The sequence below is a fragment of the Hyperolius riggenbachi genome, chromosome 4 (genome assembly GCF_040937935.1).
Source record: "Hyperolius riggenbachi isolate aHypRig1 chromosome 4, aHypRig1.pri, whole genome shotgun sequence".
NCBI lineage: Eukaryota > Metazoa > Chordata > Amphibia > Anura > Hyperoliidae > Hyperolius > Hyperolius riggenbachi.
Genome location: NC_090649.1, coordinates 497,376,436 through 497,404,251, shown reverse-complemented (window position 1 = coordinate 497,404,251; position 27,816 = coordinate 497,376,436). Strand labels below are relative to the sequence as shown.

Here is a 27,816-nt window from a genome sequence, read left to right as displayed (position 1 = left end):
GTCTTGCCCTAAACTACCTGCTTTATAGTCAAAATGAGTCAGTAGGATTGCTGTTGAGGTGCACATACATTTGAGATGATTGAGAATTACGCTAATAATCATGACATAGAATTATACTTATTATTATGAAAAACTATTGTAAAATGGACCAATGATATCTTGAAGTGAAAGCATTTCATTGGTCCATATTCAAGTTGCATAGATTTGCAGTAACATTTGCATATTGCTGCATCAACTAAGAATTATTTGCCTATTTCAAGTAATTTAGAAAGTTGGCACTGAGCCAAAATTCCATACTAGATGCCTTGTTGGCGTCTGTGGCAATGGAATATAGGGAGACATAAACACCTATAGATGGCCAAATGGCTTGTGGAGCACTCATATATGTCATATCCATGCAATCTACATGTAGGTTTTTAAATAGCAAAAATGTATGTCTTGAAATGATTACAAAAATAAAATAAACAATAGTTATACTGTCATGCTCAGCTATTAAAAGGCTTCAGCACGGGATGTTGGCATGGTTTCTGGAGGTTGCAGTTCTATATCAAAAGTGTGTCTGGTTCCCTGAATCCAAGGCCTTGGTCTTCCCTTATCTATTCCAAGTGTTTCCAGTGTGTAAAAACAATCCCTAAATATCTTCATTCCAAGACATAATTGTTGCCATGTGATCAATCAAGTTGCTTTTATGTATGTGACATTACTAGACATTGACTTGGGATTGTCTAGGCTGATTTTCTCTCAGCCTGGAACTTATCTTTAATGCACAATGCACTTGAAGGATTGTTGCTAAAATAAGGATGATTTATACATAAAACGTTCACATTTCGAAGCATGATTGAAGAGAGAAATGCAGCATCTGTTCTTCTCGAACCTCCTTAAATAGAAGCAATAATGTACAATTCTCTGTTTTGTAAGAACTATTTGAAGTTGCCTCGTTTTGTTTCTTGCATTTGTTTTGGCTAATTTGTATCAAAATTACATGTAAATTGTCAAGTGAAACAATTAAAGATTCCAGTAGAGAATTAGAGGAAAACTATATATACCTGTAATGAAATCTTAATTAGGATGGATATCATTCCGCTTAGATAAATGCCTAAATACAAATGAAATAACTTTTGTCAAGTCCTTTTTTCAATATTAACTGAAGATCATCAGTTTTAGTACTCCATTTTTATTATTTAATTAATTTAACTTGCAATGCATTTGTACCATATGATTTTTTGAATCTTGTGGATATAAATCAGTTTTGTCATATTTGGTAACATGGATGCATTGATAACACATCCAAATATGGTTTACAGATTCCTAGACTTTTTTTTTTTTAATTACTAACCTGGATTATGAAGTTGGATGTATCCTGAAAAATTAAATATGTTACATCTGAACATGTTTAACTAGATAATAAATACCAAAAAACGCTGACTTGATGCTTAAATATGTTTTTTGGGTCTGTTTATAACATAATTTTAATAACCTAATTCAAGTGCAGATTTCTAATTCTCCATTAACATAGGAATAATTTTGTTTGCTAAAATAAACTAAATGAATGAATGAAATATGACATGTTTTAGGTACCATTTTTTTAAAAATCCAAATTTCAAAAAGTCATGTGGCAACTGTATAGCTCAAGCTTTAAGTATTAACGTTTAACCTTTGACCTTACAGATTTTAACCAATGAAATGTCTCTTTAAACTTTAAAGGAAACAATGATAACGAACGCCTGGCGATTGCTAGACAGCGAATTCCATTTCGACTTGGTCGAGTAGTTGATGATTGGCTACTCGACAAAGGTAAAAAACATTGATTAAAACTTCAACTAAAAATAATTTGAACATAACCAAGTAGTGTTTTATTGTAACTCTAATAAACTTTAAAATAAATTTTCAGTAAACCTAACTTAAAAACTTTTAAAACAGTAAAATTTAGATAGTGACATTGTGCATACGGTGTTTAATAATTTTCATACCTGTTTAGATGTTTAATAATCGTACCCTGTTAACTTAAGGTTAAAGGGACTGTAAATTCAATACTCTAACTCAATCTATGAATGAACTCATAGATGACTTTAACCAAACTTTCTAAATTATTCATAGACTGTTTTTTTCCTATTCCCACACCTAAATTATTAACTAAAATATGTGTAGTTTTCTTATCTTTCTGATGAGCCTGAGAAAAAAAACATCTTGGCATAAACTACAGGTATTCTAAATAGTGGGCAAAATGAATTGCCAATCAAAGTGAAGTCCCTTTAACATTTGCATCCTTTCAAGGAATTTATGAACAAACCTTAATTAAAACAGAACCTAAAATTATGTGCATGCTAATGGTATGCAGAGACCAATCTGCTTAAAAACTGTATCTGTGATTTCAAAATACTGGCAGTGTTTTTAAGGATTTCTTTGTGTAATGAAATTGTGCCATAATTTCACCATTGGTATGTGTATCATTACTTGAAGTCGCTTTTACATCAGAAAGAATCTGTTTTAATTGTTAGTCTTCTCGCTAAATGCCAATCAGAGCTATTTTATACTTTGGCTGCATAATGATGCGTTTCTTTTCTTAACTGGTGGTGAAGCAAACTAAATTTTATACTATAGTAGTAAATGTATAAAAAGTAATGCTAATTACTTTTCATGACTAAATACCCAAAGACATGTCTTGCTATTGTTTGCTTGCATGTTTTAACATTTTATTAACTCACACATTCGTGAATCAAATTTATATGCATGTTGTTTCATGCCTTAAAGTGTTAACTTGATTCCGAGTTAAAATGTAGTAGTTTATCTGTTTGGCAAAGTATATATAACATATGGCACATATTGCAAGCTAGAAAAATAATCATTTTGACATTTCAATGCAACAAACTTAATTTGTACCTTTGATTGGCCTTTCAGCTCTGACTTTCATAATAGTAGCTATATTTTTTTTATTAATAGATATACATGTCATGGTCATTTCATTTAAAGCAATGGATTATGAGATGTATTTCTACCTTATAGTTTATTGCGATCACCATTCATTTCATAAAATATTTGTTAGTCATCTTTTCCAGACTATGGAGTTCACAGTCAACATTTTTGCATGTATGTAATATTATTTTTGCAGGACGCCAACTCACAATCTTCAATAGCCAGGCAACTATTAAAATCGGAGGGAAGGACCGGGGACATCCATTTCAAGGCCAGCTTAGTGGCCTCTACTACAATGGCTTAAAAGTTCTCAACATGGCTGCTGAAAGTGATGCCAACATCGTAATAGAGGGAAATGTAAGACTTGTTGGTGATGTGCCTTCATCTATGACTACGGAGTCAACAGCCACAGCAATGCAGTCCGAAATGTCCACCTCGATTATGGAAACCACTACTACACTGGCCACCAGCGCTAGAAGACCGAAAACACCGACAAGGGAACCAGGTGGTCAGGTTAGTAGACCTGAGGTTGGTGTTGATTTATTATACTTGCAAGAATCCAAACTCTACCTAGACATTTTGTGTAATCAATGTAGTACAATATAATCATGCATCTTTTTTTTTCAATTTACCAAGCATATTTATTTTATTTTAGGATATAAGATTAGTGCAAACCGTACCCATAGACATGCAATAACAGTTTGTACAACACATTGTACAAGGTGTAAGTCTAATTGTGGCTTGCTGCATCCATGTGTATCATTCAACTGCATTCAATTTATCTGGATTAGGGTTTAGTGCATAGTTTTGTATGTGAATTGTATTCAAGGTGTGTATTTCAGTCCCTGGGGGGCACTGCACACCTCTGTTGGTTTCATTTCAGTTGCAGCCTGATTAGGAATGCTGTAATTTTGTTGCTGTTTTTGATGCAATAACAGTTGCCCAGTCCAGCCTTTCTCATCTGTTCACTCTGAGGGCGCAACCGGTTAAAAATCAGCATGAGGAGAAATTAAATAGAATTTTTTTGGTAATTTTACCAATATCCTATTATCTTCTATAGTAGAAATTCAGTAACATTACAGATATTCTACTATTCACTATAGTAAAATATTGGTAATTTTACTGTAATTCTACTATCCACTTTAGTAGAATATAGACTATTATGGTAGAATACCGATAACCAATATTCTACTATCTGCCTCTGTACCCTGATTCTCACTTCAACCCTCCGCTATCTATGCCTAAACCTATCCACCCCCAACCTACTCCTAACCCTAAACCTAACCCTTACCACCCCCACTTACTCCTAATACTAACTAACCCTCCCCCCCCCCACTCACTGCTATTATACAATAGAGTTTGGCTACGAAGTAACCAACATCCAGTGAACTATTTCCCCCCGCAGGTCCACCATTCCTACAAAGTCCCACTAATATGTTGTGCAATGTTGCCACTGCTATTTTTCGCAGGTGCCTATGGTCCAAATTTCCAGCTATAGCCAGTATGTTTGTGTTTTAATATGGGCAGCACTATGGTGACACCCAACATTTCCAGACACTGCTCATGCCCCAAATTGTTCACTTTGACTAAATTTAGCCTGGTTTATGTACAGATTACAAAAATCATACTCACACATGCATATGAAACAGTTACCCAAATGTTGCAGGGCAGGTTTCATTCATCTGTCTGGTATGAAGCAAAACACTAAAAAGAAAAAAATAAATAATAATAAAGTACTGATCATTTTCTGTTGTCATGATATCCCATCTGTCAGCGATGTGAAATTACTCTACATGGCACTGCTCTGCAGTAATCAGTCTGTATCACTCACCTATACAAAGCAGCAGTTATGTTTAATGTTCACATATTGCTGTCGTAAACTGAACTCTGTAATCAGCTTTTTTTTAGCCTTTACTGGCAAAAATAAATATTAAAAGCAAAAGAGGGGAAACCTACTGCATCTAAAGTGTTTCTTCAATAATATTGTCAGTTTGCTAGAAGCTAGTAGCCTGTGTATGGTGCTAAATGCCCCAGAGATCACATTGATTTAAAGAGAAACCTAGACAGCACAACTACTTTAAAGGGACACTTAAGTCAAACAAAAAAAAGGAGTTTTACTCACCTAGGGCTTCCAATAGCCCCCTGCAGCTGTCCGGTGCCCTCGCCGTCTCCCTCCGATCCTCCTGGCCCCGCCGGCAGCCACTTCATGTTTCGGTGACAGGAGCTGACAGGCTGGGGACGCGAGTGATTCTTCGCGTTCCCAGACACATTAGCACCCTCTATGCTGCTATATGGTATATGATATATGCTACAGCAGCATAGATGGCGCTATTGTGGCCAGGAACGCGAAGAATCACTCGCGTCCCCAGCTTGTCAGCTCCTGTCACCGAAACAGGAAGTGGCTGCTGGTGGGGCCAGGAGGATCGGAGGGAGACGGTGAGGGCACCGGACAGCTGCAGGGGGCTATTGGAAGCCCTAGGTGAGTAAAACTCATTTTTTTTGTTTGACTTAAGTGTCCCTTTAAGAACAAGCAGGCTTAGTAAATACTAGTAATGAACAGAAATTACACCCATACATAATTACGAATCGTAATACACAATTATTCATCGTAATGCACAATTGTGGGGAAATAGCGTAATTAATTTTGTAGTTAATTATTACCATTCGTAACTACGCATGAATTTACATGTAATTCATGCATATTTTTGTGCCGACTTTGGCAGTGAATAGCAAAGCCCCCATATATGGTGGTGCTGCCAAAATTGCTACATATTTTAAGAAGAATAGTGGGTACAATTTACAAAAAGAATTGTTCAAAAAAGGGACCTTGTAGTTTTTTGAGGAAAATCAATTTTATTGTTTTTAAACTGTAATTTTTCTAGGTTTAAAAATTTTTTTTGAATATTTTAAATTATTTTTCTCAAAAACTACAAGGTCTTTTTGAACAATTTTTTTGTAACTTGTACCCATTATTCTCCTTAACATATGTAACAAAAAAATTGTTTTTAAACTGTAATTTTTCGGGGTTTTAAAAAAAAAATTATTTGAATATTTTAAATTATTTTTCTCAAAAACTTTTGAACAATTTTTTTGTAATACACTTGAGCATTTGACAAGAAATGCCTCCATTTTTTCTTCATTGTCAAATGCTCAAGTGTATGCTCTGGAGAGCACGTTGATTATGGAGTACGCAATCCGGTGAATCCAGTGCCCACCCACCCACATCTGGTGCCAGTCTGTCTCTCCCTTATACAAAACTACATAATTTTTGATGTAAAAAGGGAATTCTGTTCTTCCCTATTCATTGATATAAACAGTTGACATTTGACAAAGAAGAAAAAATGGAGGCACAATTGAAAAAATAGAAATACCTTTTAATCCACGGTGTACTGACACGCGGGGTACAGTGGGGGTGAGGGGGTGCCTGACATCTGTTTCGCTAAAAAAGCTTCCTCAGAGGCAAAAACAAGGTTGTTCCCAATCTTTGCCTCTGAGGAAGCTTTTTTAGCGAATCAGCTGTCAGGCATCCCCTCACCCCCACTGTACCCCGCGTGTCAGTACACCGTGGATTAAAAGGTATTTCTATTTTTTCAATTGTGCCTCCATTTTTTCTTCATTGTCAAATTACATCAAAAATTACATTTTTACCTAACTGGACATTTTTGAAAACATATGTAATGGATTTTTGTAATATACATATATTCACAAAAATATGTACTTGCTTCAAAATGTTTTCTAATGCCCATTGACTTCAATGGATTTGGTGGGGGGGAAAAACGAAAACATTTTCTAATGTCAACATGTTCTCATCTATCCAAATCATGTTAAAATGAAAATAGTCACATTAGCTGATCACTATGATGATCCATCTCTGCCACCCAGCTGCTGTCCTTGTGGGGTTCAAGACTACTTGTACCATTGGTGTTTTTAATAGTCCTATATTTCATTTAGTATCATTAGAGCCAGGAGTCCAGGACCTCCTAAAGCAGCTAAAGTCCTGGTGGACCTGAGCTTATAAAGGATGGCTTTTATAATGGCAAACATGATTTATTACTGTAAATAATTCATATTGGGACCCTCATCAGCAGCTAATGGATGTGTGTGAGAACTTACCGCCATGTTTTAAAGCCCTGTGATAAATTATTTATTAAACTGTTAGTTGTGCTTTTTTGTAGCTATTGAAAGAAAAAAAAATACAGTACAGGTTTACATTCTGCTGCTGCAATATCTGGTGGATTGTCTGTGTGGTTCATCTGATATTAAACAGCAAGTGTCAGTTTTTAAAAGTACACATTTTTTTTTCTTTTCCCTCTAGTTTGTTTTGCAGCAGGCAATTGGCTAGGGGGAGGGACTAGCTGCAACAGGAGGTATTTGGTCAGCTTCAGGACTCAGTACTGAGCTTGCTCAGTCTGTGGCTTGCTCACTAAGTGGCTGCGACACAAGTGGCATAGGCGTTAAAAACAGGCGTTACAACACAGGCACAAAGAGAGTGGTGAGAGGAAGTAGGTAAGGACAAAAAAAAAACAAAAAACTTCTATCAATATTGTGGTTTTTTGCATTGGTTAGAATGTGCTAGGCACGTTGTGGTGTAGTCTTTAAATTTTGAGGACTCCACCCCAACTTCACTCACTCCACCTCCACTCCTCCACCCCTCCCGCCCCTCCTCCTCCCCCTCCTCCCCCCCTCCCCCTCCTCCCCTCCCCCCCCCTCCCCCTCCTCCCCTCCCCCCCCCCCTCTTCACTCACTCCCCAACTTCACTTACTCTCCCTTTCCTCCTCCCCAGCTACACTCACTCTCCCATTTCATCTTTTACCACCACAGTTTACTTTAAATAATTTTTCCCCACACAAAAGTCATCATGTTGGACTATGCTGTACAGTGTACATCCTGCAACATGTATGCATGCCTTGATCAGCGGATTGAGGGTGTTTACTGTTGCCCTGGGTGTGTGCATGTTGCTCAGTTAGAGGCGGAAGTCGCAGAGCTAAATAAGCATCTCGCAACACTGAGAAGCATACACAACATGGAGAAGAGCTTGGATCTCACGATCCAGACACTGGATGGAACCGTTGAAGATGAGGAGGGTGGAGTACAGCCGGACCAAGAAGCAGAGGCAGCCGCTAGTTGGGTCACAGTTAGAAGGGGTAGGGGAAAAAGTGGCAGGGAGGCTAGTCCCGAGTTGTCCCTCACTAATAAGTATGCTTGTTTGCGTAATATTGGGGAGGATGATTCAGGAGTAGCAATGCTGCAGCAGGATGTGCTCCTTAGCAACCAAGGGGCAGACTGCTGTAACGAGAAAGGGAATAGGAGTGCAGCTAAGGCTAGACAGGTACTGGTGGTAGGGGATTCAATTATTAGGCGCACAGATAGGGTAATCTGTCGAAGAAACCGCGAATGCCGTACAGTCTGTTGCCTCCCGGGTGCTCGGGTTCGGCATGTAGCGGAAAGAATTGACAGATTACTGGGTGGGGCTGGGGAAGACCCGGCTGTCATGGTACACATTGGCACCAATGACACAGTTAGTGGGAGATGGAAGGTCCTCAAAAAGGATTTTCAGGTACTTGGAGATAAACTTAAAGCAAGGACCTCCAAGGTGGTGTTTTCTGAAATACTGCCAGTGCCACGTGCTACATCTGAGAGACAGAGGGAGCTTAGGGAGTTAAATAAGTGGCTGAGAAATTGGTGTAGGAAGGAAGGGTTTGGGTTCCTGGAGAACTGGGCAGACTTTGCAGTCGGCTACAGGTTCTACAGCAGGGATGGGCTGCACCTTAATGGGGAGGGTGCAGCTGCATTGGGGGAGAAGATGGCTAAACGGTTGGAGGAGATTTTAAACTAGGATCTGGGGGGAGGCGGGAGGATAAAGTCTCAATACATAGACAAGATGAGGTAAAAAGACAGTGGGAACCTATCATTATGGAGGGTGGAGAGGGGGGTGGGGACAGTGTAAAGATTAAGGTGGTTGGTAAAAATTCAAGTAGCCAATTTCATGTAAACAAAATTGGTAAATGTGGTGGTAAAAATATAAAGTGCATGGTAACCAATGCTCGGAGCCTTGCAAATAAAATAGACGAACTAGAGTTCATTCTGAATGACAAAGGCTATGACATTTTGGGAATAACCGAGACATGGATGGATGAAAGCCATGACTGGATAGCTAATTTAAAAGGATACAATGTGTTTAGGAGGGATAGAACAGGGAAAAAAGGTGGAGGGGTTTGTCTCTTTGTTAAGAATTCTCTTACAGCTGTCCTCAACGATGAGATGGAGGAAGATTGCGAAGATGTGGAGTCCGTTTGGGTAAATATTCATGGTGGAAAAAAAAGTTGCCAATTGCTTAGTGGGGTATGCTACAGGCCACCTCTTATTAATGAAGCTGCAGAACTGCGATTACTACAGCAGATTGAAAAAGCTGCAGGTAAAAATGAGGTCATAATTATGGGCGACTTCAACTTTCCAGACATTGACTGGAGTATTGAGGCTACCCATTCTGGTAAAAGCAGCAGATTTCTGGCAGCACTACAGGACAATTACTTGACTCAAATGGTAACTGAACCAACTAGGGGGAATGCGTTACTGGATCTGATCATTTCTAATAGACCAGATAATGTATCAAATGTGCAGGTTCAAGAACATTTGGGAAATAGTGATCACAACATGATAACGTTTGAGCTGGTGACTGATAGGCCACGGGGCAGCGGGACCACTAAAACTATGAACTTTAGAAAAGCAAAGTTCACTCAAATTAGGCAGGCACTAAGTTTGGTGAACTGGGATAATGTACTACAAGGGGAAGACACTGAAGGGAAATGGCAAGCTTTTAAACTTATACTCAATCAATACTGTAGTATGTATATCCCATATGGAAACAAAATGTCTAGGAATAAAAAAAGGCCTCTATGGATGAATAGAAAGGTTAAAGATAAAATGAAGAGGAAAAAGAATGCCTATAAGGTCTTAAAACAGGAGGGGACAGAGGCTGCACTAAGCAATTATAAGGAGTGCAATAAAAATTGTAAAAAAGAAATTAGGCAGGCAAAGATTGAAGCTGAAAAACAAATCGCTAAGGATATCAAATCTAACCCAAAAAAGTTTTACAAGTACATTAACTCTAAAAAAAGAAAGGTTGACTGTATAGGACTCCTAAAGGATGAGGATGGGAACTCAATGGTGGATGACCAAGGTAAGGCAGAGTTATTAAATGCTTTCTTTGCTTCTGTCTTCACAAAAGAAACAGCACTGTTGCAAACTACAGAGGCGGAAGAGTCTCAATCTTCTAACTGTAATATTAAATACTTAACGCAGGAAGAAGTGAAGGCAAGACTAAATAAATTAAAAATAGACAAGGCACCTGGCCCGGATGGCATGCATCCTCGGGTCCTAAGGGAATTAAGTTCAGTTATAGATAAACCCCTTTATCTTATCTTTTGTGACTCTCTTGCAACTGGCAGAGTCCCAGTGGATTGGCGTACAGCCCACGTTTTCCCATTATTTAAGAAGGGCAAAAAATCTGATCCAGGAAATTATAGACCTGTAAGTTTAACATCAGTTGTATGCAAACTATTTGAGGGGTTACTAAGAGATACTATACATGACTTCATAGTAGAAAATAATCTTATTTCTCAGCATCAACATGGGTTTACTAAAGACAGGTCCTGTTTGACTAACATGCTCAGCTTTTATGAGGTAGTGAATGCTAATATGGATATTGGGAATGCTGTAGATGTGATATACTTGGACTTTGCAAAGGCCTTCGACACTGTTCCCCACAAAAGTCTGGTGCAAAAGTTGAGGATGCAAGGACTGGGGAAGAGTCTGTGTTCATGGATAGGGAACTGGCTAATGGACAGAAAACAAAGAGTTGTGGTCAATGGATCATACTCAAAATGGGAGACTGTTAGCAGTGGGGTCCCACAGGGGTCTGTTCTGGGTCCAGTGCTCTTCAATTTATTTATTAATGACCTAGTAGATGCAGTAGTGAGCAATGTTGCTATTTTTGCAGATGATACAAAATTGTGCAGAATCATTAACTCTCAGGAAGATAGTGTCATATTGCAACAGGATCTGGATAGGATGGCTATATGGGCACATACATGGCAGATGAAATTCAATGTTGACAAATGTAAGGTCATGCATTTTGGACGTACTAATGGTCTAGCACCATACAAAATAAATGGGATACAGTTGGGGACATCAAACTTGGAGAAGGACTTAGGAGTACTCATTGACAACAAGTTAAATAATCGTACTCAATGCCAAGCAGCTGCAGCTAAAGCTAACAAAATTTTGGGATGCATTAAAAGGGAAATAAAAACTCGAGATGCTAGCATAATATTGCCCCTGTTTAACTCTCTAGTAAGGCCACATCTGGAATATGGAATTCAGTTCTGGGCACCACATTACAAAAAAGATATTGCAGTTTTAGAGCAGGTGCAGAGACGAGCAACAAAATTGATGCGTGGGATGGAAGGTCTCACTTATCGAGAAAGGTTAGATAAACTGGGTTTATTTAGTCTAGAGAAAAGACGCCTTAGAGGGGATCTAATTAACATGTATAAATACATCAGAGGGCAATATAATACCTTGGCGGATGAGCTTTTTGTCCCTAGGCCTTCTCAAAGGACTAGAGGACATGATCTGCGCATGGAGGAAAAATGTTTTAGCCATTTATTTAGGAAAGGGTTCTTTACAGTAAGAGTGATTAAGATGTGGAATGCATTGCCACAGGAAGTCGTTATGGCAAACTCTATACCTGCATTTAAAGGGGGCTTATATGCTTTCCTTGCGTTGAAAGACATCCATGGCTACAATTACTAGGTAATGCCTAATGATGTTGATCCAGGGATTTTATCTGATTGCCATCTGGAGTCGGGAAGGAATTTTTCCCTTTAGGGGCTAATTGGACCATGCCTTGTAAGGGTTTTTTCGCCTTCCTCTGGATCAACAGGGATATGTGAGGGAGCAGGCTGGTGTTGTACTTTATACTGGTTGAACTCGATGGACGTATGTCTTTTTTCAACCAAAATAACTATGTAACTATGTAACATTCAATATATTCTTTATTTTTATTTCATTTATATATTCCAATCCTCAGTCTATTAAAGGTCATTATTCATACAGAACCTTTTTTTTTTAATTATTTCTTGGAAACTTGCTTCATACATGCTTCAGTAGCATCTTTGCTTTTGAGCTTCCTATTAATTAGTGACCCATTTCTACAAGCTATGATCTAAGGCTGAATTCCATGTTCGTAGCAGGCCTAGCTGTCAGTTGTTACAAACAGTTTCTAGAATTGGTTCACGGAGAATGGCTGCTTTATTACCAAAAAGAAAGAAAAGGAATTCTGTCACGGTATTTTATTTTTCTCAATCAAACTGAGCTTTCACTGAAAATATTGAGCCACTTAAACAGCAATAGTAATGCACCCTGGGGCAACTGAATGTTTTGGAACAATGAGGACGCCTCTTTGGCCAAGCAGAATGAGGTTGGCTCTGTTTCAAACATCGCATGGCTGGTAATTCTTGAGGGCAAAATATGGGTGAAGGATGTGTTTCTGTTTATACTGAAGCAGTGACTTTGAAGAAGATTCATCAAAATATTCTCACGACAACCCCATTTCCTGCCCTGCAACCCAAAGAGAATAAAGGCATGCATCTGAAAAAAAAGCACAAGGCAGTAGCTTACGAACACTTTTACTTTGAAGTCAGGGCATTTCACCGTGTCAAGGTGACCTACATACAGAATATGTTGTATTAAACTAGAACAATAATGCTGAAATCATGAAGAGCAAAATTAAGGCTACCGTATGTTGCTAAAGGGCACCAACAAGCATGTTATAGTATAAAAATTACTATAGCTTTCCTAAAACAAAAGGCATTCACGCATGCATATTTCTGATGACTTCCAGATGAAAAGAAAAGACATTTAGGACATAGTTATATTTGGGTTGAAAAAAGACATACGTCCATTGAGTTCAACCAGGACATTATCCAGAAGCTCTTTTGGGGTCATTCCTCAGCTCTATGTAATGACCAAAGTTTAAATTTGGCAATGCAAACTGAAAATAGCATAAAAAATTACTTATTTGGTGGTTGTCTACAGTGAAAACTACTTGTGGAAACTTTCAAGAAACTGGCATTAATGTAAGTGGTACTGAGAGTACACCGGTCTGAACATCTGAGCTTTTCTTTTTGGTAGTATAGCCATTAATTATGTTAAAGAACCAACCGGGTGGCTTGAAAGATCAAAAGGGAGGAACTTCCTGCAGCAACTCAATAAATCGTAATTCTTCTCTTGGACATAGCTTTGTAATGAAAATGTTTTGTCATGTTATTTCCCTTCAAGGTTATGCCCATTATCATCCCATGCTCAGCTTACATGATCTAATTTTACTAAATAGTAAATAGTTACTTTGAAGTCTTAATCCATTAAAAACAATATTTAGTTGCTGGCAACATGTTTTTATCTCCAGGTTGCTTCATTGGTTTGCCACTCCTATGGTTTTTGTTAAATAATTCCTCTTTTTTTTTTTGGGGGGGGGCAGAATTTTCATTTGCATAACATCACAGAGAAAACTATGGATATTAAAAGCAGTGTAATGACAGTTCCACTCTCTAAATTTAATTTGATTAAAAAAGCAGGTTTTTTTGTTCTTATTGTTGACTTGCTGGTCTGAACTTGGCTGTGGTGGTCGATAATGACCACCATGGAGATTCAGGGGTCAGACTAGTGTGTGTACAGCAGCCACACAATTTCAGCTGAAGATCCACTATTCCAGACCTTTAGCGAACTCCTATGTACTGCATTATCGCATTGTTCTCCCTGCTCCCCCACCCATGGGTATTCGCTCTGTTGTACACCACGCGTTCTTTCACAAACTCTCTCCAACCCCCCTACATCGCAACCGGTGCACTGCTAGCCAGCAGGCTGATGACGCATCTATAAAGAGTCGGCAATGTTCTTTCACCCAGCAGAGATTGCTTAGTGGTCCTTTGGGTGACAGAAAACTGCCAAAGATCCCCCTGTATGTATCGGACTGTAGACTTTAGTGATGAGATTCTGTTATTCACTTCCTCCTCTTGCATCATCCAATATTAAAATTATAATTCAAATAAAGACACAGGAAGCAATAACAACTAGACAGATGGTTTAACCTGTTCTATCTAAAACTAAAAAAAAGTAAATAAATAAATGACACGCTTAAAAAAAATGTATGTAAAGAGTAACAGCCAAAAATCTCAATCTCTTCCTTAACACATTCCTGTATTCTCCTAGACATTTACATTTCTATGCAACATGTGCAATTTCATTTTTTATGTTTAAATATGAGCTATTGAAGTTGCTTAATAGTCAATTCATCTACAACAATATGCAGACAATATTGCAGATCTCATTACTTTTTTTGCATTTCAATAAAAAAAAAATCTAGAGCTTCTTGGCCATAAACCGAGTCTGTTCCAATGACCAATTGCTCAAGCTGCAATAATAATAATTGTTCACATCTTTGCCTGCAGTCTTCCGCAAAATTCTAATTGGTTATATTGTACCATTTATTTTATGCATCCAAATCTGCTTTTTTATTTTATAGCTACTAGAATAAAATATAAGGTAAGTATTCCACAGCATAATATTCATTTAAATGTTTACTGCATTGTTAATGAACGGAAATAAAATGTTACAATGAAAAAGACAGCAAAGTAGCGCTCATTCTGCTTGCTTTGTATTTTCCTGTAATTATCTTCCTTGTTCGGGAAGTATTAATATGTTTTAATTGTTCTGTTCCTGAAATTGTTGTATGAGAAGGTAAAATGATCCTGAACAATGATAGTGGAGAAGACTTATAATTTTACACACAATAAAGGCCAGTATGGGAATGTTTTATCCTGAAATAAGTAACAGTTGGTGATGACAACCAAATCTATCACAGAGGACTCGTATTTTGCTAACTTCCATATTGTACCATCTGCATTGTGAGACAACATGACTGATGTCTCATTTGAATTGATTGCATTCTTTTGGCATTCTCTAGGAAAATCATATTTATGTTGTAATATTAGGCTGCAAGGAAACCAGAAAGTGTAGGTGTTTGAATAGTTTTGTGGTGTCTGTAGGTTTTGGCACGATCGGAATTATGTACATTGCAGTCTGGTTCTAGATGCTTCCAATTCAAGAATATGTGAATTTAAAAAAAAATGTTTCCCTGTATATAGCAATATTTGTTAAAGGACCACTGTCACAGAATTCTTAACATTTAAAATATATGTGAACACATTCAAATAAGAAGCTTGTGTCTTCCAGAGTAAAATGAGCCATAAATTACTTTTCTCCTATGTTGCTTTCATTTACAGTAGGTAGTAGAAATCTGAGATTACCGACAGGTTTTGGGCTAGTCCATTTCTCTATAGGGGATTCTCAGCATGACCTTTATTCTTTATAAAGACACGCACTGAAAAAGATTTGTACAAAGATACTGGCCAGCCTCCCTGGTCGCTGCACACTCTTTTGGCAGTTGGACAGAGCAACCGCCATTCACTAAGAGCTTTTGAGAATAAAGATATCCCTGAGACTACCCCATGAGTAGATAGGCTAGTCCAAAACCTGTCCATTCTGTCAGATTTCTACTACTTACTGTAAGTGACACCAACATAGGAGAAAAGTAATGTATGGCTTATTTTACTCTTAAAGAAACATACTTCTTATCTGTATATGTTCACCTTATATACTTGACTATAAGCTGACTTTTTGGGCCAAAAAGTGTCCCAAAAATGGGGGTGTCAGCTTATATTCGAATCACTACTTAAGTTACCACTCCTGAGTCCCCAACCCCCCAACCCCCCCAATTGCCACAGTCATTAGGTTGGATGCAGTGTGTCCCCTCAGTGTCCCCAGCACATCCAGCATAGTAGGGGAGGTGACTTAGACTCCCCCGAATGGCTCCCGGCATTTGCGATGTTGGAGGTGGCGGATGAGTGGCCCTGCATACCCAGCACGGTGGATGAAGTGACTGAGACTCCCCCCGCATTTGCAGTGTTGGAGTTGGTGATGGTAGATGCAGAGAAGCTCCGGTAAATGCAGAGCAATGCTCAATTAAGCATGCATCTTTCACTTCCAAGTTCGGATCACCGGGATTCTGCTTCAGCCTCTGTGGCAGTCTTATCTCCCCCTGTGGTTCACATAAACGGAGGGGCCACTAGAGGATATCATGGAGCTGAGACTGTGATGGAGACTGAAATGGAATCCAGGCAATGAGGACCTGGAAGTGACATTGTGCGTTGCTCTGCATGTGCCAGAGCTTCTCAGGGAAGTTACCATCGCCACCTCAAACACTGAAAATTCCGGGCATCATTCGGGGGGAGTCTCAGTCACCTCATCAACCATGCTGGGTATGCAGGGCCACTTGAGGAAGTTAAAACCACCACCTCCAACAGTGCAAATACTGGGCGCCATTCAGGAGGCGTCCCAGCCACCTCTTTCGCCATGCTAGATATGCCGGGGCCACCTAGGGGAGTCACATCTGCCGCCTCCACGACGCTTCAAACGCCAAGGCCACCTGGGGGATTCATATCTGTTGCCTCCACGACGCTGCATATGCCAAGGCCACTCTGGGAGTCACATCTGCTTCCTCCACAATGCTTCATATGCTGGGGCCACTTGGGGAGAGTAACAGCCACAACCTCCACCATACTGGATATGCCAGTAAGTGAAAGAACTGGTTGGCTGCTGCGGGGAACATGGAGACCCTTGCTCAGGGGAGGAGTGGTGGTGGGGCTAGGTACCTGTTAGCTTTTGGCTCTCCAATTACTATTGTATGCAACATATAGCTGTATAGGATGAAATATGGCTTCCAGACCCCTCCCCAGTCCCCACCACCACCTCCACAGTCTATCTATAAGTTGGTGGTTGGGCTTATACTCGGGTCAGTTTTACATTATAAGATTTTTATGACAATGGTCATTTAAGCTAACTACGAGTGTGAACCATCTGACATGTGTATATGGCTATAGTACTAGAAAGAAAAAATTAATATGAACTATAATAGAATAAACAAGGAGGAACTGAGCAAGGGACAAACAGATGTTTTGTTTAAGTCCAAAACCTTTAGAACTTCCCTCAGTTCACTATATTTATTGAACCCGAGGGAATAACCATGTAATTCCAGATGAACAAATATCAACAATGTGGTGGCAAATAGGTTGATAAAAATAAAACCAAGACCAATGAATACTTGCGCCAAAACTGCAGTAAATGACTGAAATATTTAATAATAGATCAAATTGTTAAAACACACAATAAAACAGTATTCCTGTTTACCGGTTACTGATAAAAAGCAAAGTCAGCACTTGCATGTGATCACAGCACCATTCACTCCTCACACATTCAAAGCGCTTCCTTTCTAGCTCCCATGCAATATCAATAAAACCTGTATACTATCTCCCTCTCTGCTTTTTTGCACCTTCTTGTTAGCAGGAATGAAGGACAGTCCTTAGTATTCCTCTTCTGTCAGTAAAACATCAATTGTTGCTTTCATAAGGATTCAAGACAACTCACTTAGTCCAGGAGGGGGGAGGGGGGTTCCGGACTTGCTGTCACCATTAGCACTCCACTCTTACCACCGACAATGAGTAGTGAGCTTCCTACATCCGCACTCCGTCCGTGCAGTGTGATAGCAATCGATGTGCCCCGGCCGAAGGCACACCTCCTTACACAGTCCTCACACTCCTCACTGGTTTCCGCGTAGCTGGCCCAAAGATCAGATCGGCATGACACTCCGGCGTACTCTTCCGGGTGTCCTGGTGACGTCACCTCTTTACTACCAATCAGCTGACATGTTTCGGTGGGCCCGCCCACCTTCCTCAGAGGAACTGAGCAAGGGACAAACAGATGTTTTGTTTAAGTCCAAAACCTTTAGAACTTCCCTCAGTTCACTATATTTATTGAACCCGAGGGAATAACCATGTAATTCCAGATGAACAAATATCAACAATGTGGTGGCAAATAGGTTGATAAAAATAAAAGCCCTGTGGATTTAAAATAAGAAAATATCAGCCACATGGCTATGGAGCTTTGTAGATATTTATAAATGATATGACTGGCTGGACAGTCATATTAGGTTCGATTCACAAAGCGGTGCTAACCCAGTTAGAGACTTTAGGCATGATAACCATTGCACCACGTTGGTGAAAAGCCAGTTTAGGTGTGATAAGTTTAGGTGTGATAAGTTTAGATAAGTTTAGATAAGTTTAGGTGTGATAAGTTTAGATAAGTTTAGATTGCGCGCAAAGTCCCGCACACAAAGCAGCGCCATTAAACTCTATGCGAAGTGCACCAGACTTTGCTAGCGCAAAACTTTTGATCAGCTGTGCACTGCGGTGCTAACCCAGTTGGTGCTATAGTTATCACGTCTAAACTTATCACACCTAAACTTTTCATGCCTAAACTTATCACACCTAAACTTATCACGCCTATCACACCTAAACTGAGTTTAGGCGTGATAAGGGGCTTTTCACCAGCGTGCTAACTGTTAGCACTGCTTTGTGAATCAAGCCCATTGTTAGTATTAGGCATAAGTAAAGAGATACATTTTCCTGGGGGGAGGGTGGGGGATGTTGGAGAGTGCTAATAATTTTAATACTTTACAAAGTACATCATCATTTGTGGAACTGTACAGTGTACAATACAGGTAATAATGGGAGCCATAAATGCATACATAATTCATTCAGAGTGCAGTCTGAATCTCCAACAACACAAGTCCACAATACATACATATTTCATGCATAGCATTAAACAATGTTCACTAGAGTAAGTCATGCATACAAACTAGGGGTAGGACTCTGCCCTTGTGTGTCTGCTTACAATCTAAAGAGTATTAGTGGGATGAACACTAGGAGGAGATGAAGAGACTGGCAGATGAGGCAGTGAACCTAGGCATCTGATACAGATCTGAGATGATTGTAAGCTTTTTGGAAGATGTGCATTTTAAAGGTGTACTTGAAGGCTTTAAGGCTCAGAGGAAAGAGAGTTCAAAAGGACGGGTACACATATAAAGTCTTGGATATGAGAGTCAGAGGAGGCAATTAAAACAGATGATAGGAGCCTTTCAAGTGGAGAGCAAATGTCATGATACCTAAACATCAGTGAGGAATTCATTGTATAAAGAGGACAACTTATGAGGAGAGAACTGTAAAATAAATTAAAGTATCCTATTTTCCCAGGCTGTGGGTGTAGATGTGAAAGGGAAGAGCAGGACCTTATGGTACAAAAACAGACAGCAGCATGGGGAACAGTTAGCTTTGGAGAAGGAGACAGCGACAGAACATCCATCTAGAAAAGTAAAAGGAAGCCCCCAAAAAAACTAGGCCCTTGATTCCTACTGGTGAGAGAGTCTGGAGAAACAAAAAACTCAGCAGTGTCAAAGGCATGGGAGAGGTGAACGGGTATCAAAATTGAGAAGATTTTGCAACCAAGAGATTATTAACAACTATGGCAGAGACTGTTTCAATGGAACGGTGGGGCAAAAAACAGACTGAAGGATGTAAAATAATGAGTTGATGTAGAGAGATATTCAGGCAGTGCTCTACAAATGTGTTCTTCCAACACGTTATAAGCAAAGGGGAGAAGCAATACAGGACAGTAGCTTGAGATGGCTCTATGGTCTAAAGAATGCTTTTCTGATGAATGGTTTTATATTTCCCTGTTTGAATAAGGATGAGAACAAAGGTAAGGATAGGACTCTGGGAGGGTGAGGTTAGGGTTAGGCATCAGGAAGGGAATAATATTAGTCATTGTCAATAAACTCCTCATTAAGGTGTGTATGGGAGTAGCATGGTGAGCAGTAATCATTTTCGCTAAGAGATCTGTTTTACTATGATGTGTAAGTGGACTACACATGCCTTTTTGTTTTGATAAATACAACAAAAACTACAGTCCCTTTATGCAAAAGTGGCAATTAGCTGACCACCATATAGTGAATGGTCATATGAAAGGAGCTCACAATCATGTAGAATACACTAGGGAAGGGAGAGGGTACAAGATACATGATCATGTGATTTGGGCTGGTTAGGTAGGCCCAGTAATACAAGTACGAGGCTGTCATATGAAAGGAGCTCACAATCATGTAGAATACACTAGGGAAGGGAGAGGGCACAAGATACATGATCATGTGATTTGGGCTGGATAGGGAGGTACAGAAATACAAGTAAAAGGCTGTCATAGGAAAGGAGCACACAATCATGTAGCATACACTAGGGAAGGGAGAGGGTACAAGATACATGATCATGTGATATGGGCTGGTTAGGTAGGCCCAGTAATACAAGTACGAGGCTGTCATAGGAAAGGAGCACACAATCCTGTAGAATACACTAGGGAAGGGAGAGGGTACAAGATACATAATCATGTGATTTGGGCTGGATAGGGAGGTCCAGAAATTCAAGTACAGGCAGTCATAGGAAAGGAGCACACAATCATGTAGAATACACTAGGGAAGGGAAAGGGTACAAGATACATGATCATGCGATATGGGCTGGTTAGGTAGGCCCAGTAATACAAGTATGAGGCTGTCATAGGAAAGGAGCACACAATCATGTAGAATACACTAGGGAAGGGAGAGGGTAAAAGATACATGATCATGTGATTTGGGCTGGCTAGGTAGGCCCAGTAATACAAGTAAAAGGCTGTCATAGGAAAGGAGCACACAATAATGTAGAATACACTAGGGAAGGGAGAGGGTACAAGATACACAATCATGTCATGTGATTTGGGCTGGTTAGGTAGGCTCAATAATACAAGTACGCGGCTGTCATAGGAAAGGAGCACACAATCATGTAGAATACACTAGGGAAGGGAGTGGGTACAGTTACATGATTATGTGATTTGGGCTGGTTAGTTAGGCCCAGTAATACAAGTACGAGGCTGTCATAGGAAAGGAGCACATGATCATGTAGAATACACTAGGGAAGGGAGAGGGTACAAGATACATGATCATGTGATTTGGGCTGGATAGGAAGGTCCAGAAATACAAGTAAAAGGCTGTCATAGGAAAGGAGCACACGATCATGTAGAATACACTATGGAAGGGAGTACCCTGCCAGAGGCTTACAATCTAATGGTTAGATAAGAGTTAAATAAAATTACCTTTATTGTTATAAATTCGCATCAGTATGTTTTATTTTTTTTCTGTGCTTATAAAGAAGTGACCAGTGTAGTAATTCATCTCCACCTCTGATCCAAGAATCCAGCAAAGTGGCTGCAGTGTCACTTCCCTACTTTAGGATAATTATGGTAGACAATTGACTGCACCTTTAAAAATATGGTGATTTTAAAATGATAACTTTATTTAAAGCAAAAATGCCAATCAAAAGAGTGGTGATCTATGAATCAATTGGCACTTCTTTATACATTGCCACCTAAATGCTGTATACAGAAAAGAGGCTGGACTATAAGCAGCTTTTACTGATATTACCTTTTAGACAGCATTAGCAAGTATTATTTTTCGGCCTACGGTATATACTGTATTAATTCACATGAGCTGTAATTTTAGCAATAGATGTCTGCTAATCAATAAATGCCAAGTGAATTAAAAAGTGTAGATAAAAAGTCCTCTACATATTTGTGAAGTGTAAGATTGCTACAGCAGTATGCTGACTGTATTTTTGCTGATGGAAAGACATCGGCGTAATTTCTTCTCTATTTTATGGACTATTTGAAATCCTTGGGTTAGTTCGTCTTCATGTAATCTATTTCTACTTTGCTTGAGAAGCTGACAAAAGCATCTGGGTCTCTCTGGTGGTAATTAGGGAAGGCTTACTGCCTGCTGTGCCGAAAAGTAGCTTAGAGACTTCTACATGAGTAAATTTGAGGAGGAAAGGCAGAAGATGATGGCTGCTGATACAGAGGTACCAGGAGCACATAAGGGGGTAATTGCATCCACCGGTGTCGAGCTTGTCATCCTCTTTCTTATTGTCCTCATCAAATACTTTATCACACCTCGAAGGGGAGCATGAGCGTATAAAATTGACTCATTTATTGACACTAACTTACGTAGGAGCCGAAAGTGTCCTGTTATTTCTCATCCTTGTTACTCCTCAAAGTGAGTTTTATTGATTGGCATCTAAAATTGTTTCAAATAACCTACCAAGTGTGAATTTTTAGTTAAAAGCCCAGTAACTATGCATGTCAACGCAGACTCACATTTATTACCGTGTAAGTTCCTGTTTGCTTTGAAAGTCTCTCTCATTAGTGAGTCCCACAGGACAACGAAGGGTAACACAGTTTGGCTTTCCTGATACATTTATGTTTGGCGTGCATTTGTTTGTATTGCATTTCAAGGCACTTTGCTGTCAAAGAAGCTAAATGGAAGTGAAAGTTATATTAGCCATAAAATTTTACAGAAAGTTTGGTCATTTCAAACAACTTTGCAGTAGTGCTATAAAGCTATTGCACATTTTTTTTTACTTTACTTTAAACAAAAAAATAAATCTGTTTATGCTAAAAGCTCATGTGCAGGAGTCATTTTTAGTTCAGTTCTTGATTGTGAGAATAGAGTTTATTATTACTATTATATTTTATTTATATAGCACAATTATCTAGCACTGTATATAGTACAAAAAAGTAGTGCAGAGCTTAGATACATGAGACGTTCAAAAATGAAATTGGTACTTACCTGGGGCTTCCTCCAAGCCACTGTAGGCCTCAAGGTCCTCCGGCATCCTCCTTGGTCCTCTCCTGGTCCCACTGGCGACTTCATTACCGGCGACACCTGGGATGAGTGTTAGCCCAACACTTCCTGAACAGTGACGCTCCGCATCATCACGCCAGCAGCTATGCGTCATCACGGTGGCCAGCATGACAGTCCTGTGCATGCGCGGTTTTCTAACTCAGAACCGCAAATTAGCAGGACTGTCACACTGCCCGTGTAGTGGCCTCTGTGGTGACGCAGAGCGCCATTATTCAGAAAGTGTTCGGCCGTCACTCATCCTGGGTGTTGCCGGTAATGAAGTCACCAGCAGAACCGGGAGAGAAGCCAGGAGGACACCAAGGGACCTCACGGCCTACGGTGGGCTGGAAGAAGCCCCAAGTAAGTGCCGATTCCATTTTTATCTACTGCTCAGGGTCCCTTCAAGATGAAATCTGGCCCTGGTAACCTGAGGTGGGAGAGGCATCAGAGAAAGTGGCAGTTAAGCCCTTGACATCCAGTAGGCCCCAGTCACCTACCCAGGTTGCCTTGTGATGATCCCGCTCTGCATTTGGTAATACAAATGTAAATACATACATAGTTGGTGTGTGGTTTAAGATAACAAAAAATCTGGTGCACGTTCAAATGATAAATTACAGCAGAATAATAAATACTAGAAGGAGGTCCCTTCCCTTGTGAGCTTACAGTCTAGAGGGTAGTGGGGTGGAGGCATTAGGTATGGAGACATGGGTTAACAGTTAAGGCAGTAAACCTCCAATGCTACCGATAGCAAGTTATTGGCTTGTCTAAACAGACGAGGTTTGAGAGTACATTTGAAGGATTCCAGGCTCAGATGGACAGGCTGTGGGAAAGTGTTCAAAAGGAGAGGTGATGCTCGTGAGAAATCCTGGATGCAGGAATGAGTGGAGGTTATCAAGACAGAGGACAGGAGGGTTTCCTGGGAGGAGCAAAGGTTCTGGGTGGGATGGTATCTGAACTAATGAGGAAATGTAAGATAAGTTGAGTTTAAACTGGATCCTTTGGGTAATAGGTAGCCAGTGGAGAGGTTGGCAGGGAGGAGCTGCATTAGAGTAGTGGGAGGAGAAATGGAGGTAGGCAGCAGAGTTTAGTAGGGACTGGAGAGGTGCCAGTCTGGTTTTGGGTAGACTCCAGAGTAAGGTGTTTAGAGCCTCTTTTGGGATTAAATTGCTTGTAGAACTTCTCTCACTTAGTGTTCTGTCATGTATTAGGGAAATCTCCAAAACAGAGACAGAAACAAAAATATCAATTGTAAAGTTAGGATGTGGTGCCAGTCAATAGAATTCATGTTTGCCCCTTGACATCAAAAGACTGAAAAGGGGGAGGTGACTTCATGCTAAATTTAAAATCCTCAATAGCATCCTTTCCAGATTTTTAACCCATCTCCTTGTCCATCAACTCATTTAAAGTAAAACTTCAATAAATAAGTAAATCCATGAGTTAGGAAATCGTCCAACTTTTCCACCTTTATTTTTGTGTACAAAATGATATCTGTTCCACACAGTATCACATACAGAGGCTCTTAGACGGGGGACGACAAAACTGCAGCCTGTCACTCAATTAGTACAGGTGTGTAAAACAAGTACCAATGGTCCCTGTTTGATCCAAGAAAAGAGAAGTATCTGGACAGGTTGTTCTGCAAACACAGTACATCTTACAGGCTTCAAAAAAGTGCATTCTGCATTTACACATTTTAAAATGCATACGCCTTCAGTGAACTGGGCGCAGGGTGAGCCAAATGACTGCTCACCATGCTACTGCTAAATTCTATTTCCCCTCCAAGTCATTGCAATTTGGAGGGAGATGTTATTCCGGGTAGATCGCCGGAACCCCAAATTACCCTTACACTTCCTGCGCACTAAAGCATTGCTTCTATAGCGGGACAAAAAAAAAACCTGCTTCAATTTAATCGGTAAGGTAATTTTAACTAATAAAAGAATTACAGAAGAAAATGTGCCTCAATAGTAGTACAGGGCTTGATTCACCAAACAGTGATAACTGAGTTATCACGCCTAAAATCTTTGCACGTGCAAATGTTAACTTTTATTGCGCGTACGGCGTTACGCCATATGCACGATAAGTGCGCTTTGCACGTGATAACTACGGCGCTTCACATGCTAACCTATGAGAGTGTATTCTTAGCACGCCTGTGCTCAGCTGGTTTGCACGTGATTTAACGTGAAGTCATTAGTTTGCGCGCATAAAGCTTTATGCACATGATATCACGTACAAAGCAGCTTTGCACGGGCGTGCTAAGTGTTACCACGCATTTCTGAATCAAGCCCACTGTATTTAAAGCGGAGTGATAAAGGCAGAATTTCTCTTTCAGCTCTCCCATAGTTTTTTAAATCTTTATCAACAATATAGGTTTTTTTAACCTAATTCTAGCTGTACGGTAAAATATGTAATGTAATTCTATATAATGTGTGTATCATGTGTATCATGTGTGTATCATAAGATAAATCTAAATAAAAGAAGCAAATAAAACAAACACACATATTGTGTCAAAATAATTCTAAAACAATAGAAAAAGGAAGGAAATACAGACTCCCCTTCAACCATTCTTAATGTCTTTTCACATCTAGGTGCCACGTGGGAAGCGCGTCCGCAATTCCCGCAGCACTCTGCCGCATAACCTGGTGCCCGCTCCCAGTAGTTGTCTATAACAGGCAGATAGGGGGGGATAGCTTCTTAAGTTCTGTTTCCACAGCAACCTGGTTGTGTGTCAGCGAATGGAACACTCAGCCGTCATTTCTACTGAAAGCATTTGTTGAAAGGCCAGGTGAGCTGAGCTCCCTCACACAGCAGACGTGGGATAAATGCAAAGCGGGGAAAGAGAGGTGGGGGCAGCATTTATAAAAACATACAGAAAGATGGCAAGACTTTTTTTATTTATTTTTTTTACTCAATCATCTAAATATGATTATGTTGTCTTTGAATATTGTCTTGATATAGCTGTCAGACAGACATTCAGTTGCATTTCACTGCATTCCTGTTTTGTGTGCGGTTTTTACTTTTGCGATGAGTTTGCATGCATCGTCACACATCGGCCCATATACAATTTTTTTTTCTCCTGAGTTATCTCCTAGGAGATAATTTTCATACCCTCTTTAAAATAACTTTTAAGCATTTTACAATTGAAAAAGTGCCTAAAAGTTGGTGAAAAAACACTATCAAAATTATTTTTAGTATTTTCTTGCTTGCTGGTGGTTTAAAATGCATTTTATGATGAGGTGTGAAAATATTACCTAGCAGGAAACTAAAAAGAAAAAGTGAATTGCATATGGGCCATGGACCTTTATTTAATTTTTTTTTCCGTTTTGCATTTTAAGCAACCATCACACACACTCAAAATAATTTCAAAAATATATATTTTCACCTAAATTTTGGAGCTCTAATTGCAGAGTGCTGAAAATGTATTTAAAGCACAAGATGAACAATTACCTCCTCTTGAGGAAACTTAGGAGAAAAGTGAATTGAATTAGGGCCACAAGGGCCGTTTCTACTAGCCACCGCGCACATATGCGAGACGCGCGGCGGCACTTCCGAGTCTGCGGGTACGCAGACAAATCCCAGAAGCTGTGCCATGCATGTGATTTGCAGCCTCCCGCACGAAAACTGATGGCAATGTCGCTTGAATCACTAGGGCAAGCGATTCGGCCGGCGGCGCCATTTTTTCCTTTAGCAGAGTTTTCCCGAGCGATTTGCCTGCGGGGAAACTCTGTGGATTCAGCCCGGTTTCCGCTCAAGTGGAAAAGGGCCCTGAGGCTTGCAACACGCAGGAAAAAAGGTGAATGCGGGCATTCGTTTTTCTGGAAGCACAAGTTCAAACGTGATCAAATGCAAAAACATTGCATGATCACAAGTGGCCCATAACATTGCATGTGTGTTTCATGCAAAACGGAAAAAGGAATGCAATTTCTGCAAGTATACACCCTGACAACAAAAATGGTCAGTGCAATTGTTATAATATAATTTTCAATGCATTTTCATGCAAGTCAGAAATATTTGCCACTCCCTGAACATGTCTTGTGAGTTTGATCAAAGCCTGCGGTCCTTTTTCTTTGTTTTCTGTGCCATTTGTTTTGACAGTGTACTAGTACATTTTTTAACACCAAAGTCATCCCCAACGCAAAAAAGTTGCAAATGGGTTGGCTATATAGTAGCCACATGGGGGATGCCATAATTATTATTCCCTTAAAACCAAAAAAGTGTTTTTTTTCGACCATACAATATCAACACGCTGGTTCTTAAATAACAAATTGAGAGTTTGATCAGGAGCAGTAGACCAAGTCAGGCTTTCTATAGCCAGAAGTTCTGGTATTTGGCATAATGTAAACAATATACCATGAATGTTTACTTACTATACAGAAGCATCAATCAGGAATATTGTGACTGGAGTAACACAAAAGGAGTAGGAAGGAATCGTAGGGAGGACGATACACACCAAAATTATACACCTCAATAAATTTATCAAAAAACTTTAATGGATATCAAAAACTTGTACAAAACGTTTAAAATTGCCCCTATCACTATACCCAGCTAACCTACAGTACCACCCGGGAGCTCCCCACATTCATCAAAACACGCATGTCATCCAACCCAAGTCATGGCCATCATACTCAGTGTATTCTCATATGTGTCAAAAAATATATCAAAAAATATGATTAAAAAAATTGGACACATTTGCTGCCGCTCAAGGTGTCAGAAATGGCTTGCTGAAATGACTGCTGAATAAGCAGAACTTGTTCATGCATAGTCCACAGATGTAAAAGCACAGTGTCCTCACAACCTGCTAGCAATAAAGTATTAGTATATCAGTCCCAGCATGAGAGATGAGGCTTGCAGTTGATTAGTGCAGCACATATAGCACAATGAATGCTCAATTGTCCTCCCAAGTGGTTAGTGCATAGCGGTATGTCAAGAGGCAGTAGCAAAGTTCTGTCCGAATGGGCATGCACGCCTTCAGCCACAGCTGACAACCTTAACAGAGTACCTTTGATGTGGCTCACCACGGACACCGTCCTAGGCCTGGGTAGGTTTCAAAGTCAATGCGTGTCTGCCAGCATACTGGGGCAACTTGCTATATGCGTCCCCTCAGATATAACAGTGCCAGGCGTGTGGAGAGAGTCCAAGCAGTAAGGGCAGCGGGAGAGAGCTGGGCAAACATGCGGTGACGCCACCTATAGCCCCGACAT

General features: G+C 39.8%; 1 protein-coding gene across 30 annotated transcripts in view; it reads left to right on the top strand.

Moving 5' to 3' along the window:
* The window catches only part of LOC137504538 (neurexin-1), a 2,090,050-nt gene that overhangs the window by 1,909,531 nt on the left and 152,703 nt on the right, over positions 1-27,816 (top strand). For 9 of the 30 annotated variants that reach the window (XM_068233117.1, XM_068233100.1, XM_068233098.1 and 6 more), the window contains 2 exons: positions 1,705-1,794; positions 3,110-3,426. In XM_068233117.1, coding sequence (XP_068089218.1) covers positions 1,705-1,794; positions 3,110-3,426 — 407 coding nt within the window. Of the gene's footprint in view, positions 1-1,704; positions 1,795-3,109; positions 3,442-27,816 lie in introns of all 30 variants that reach the window. The other 21 variants (XM_068233108.1, XM_068233107.1, XM_068233118.1 and 18 more) reach the window with 3 other exon arrangements.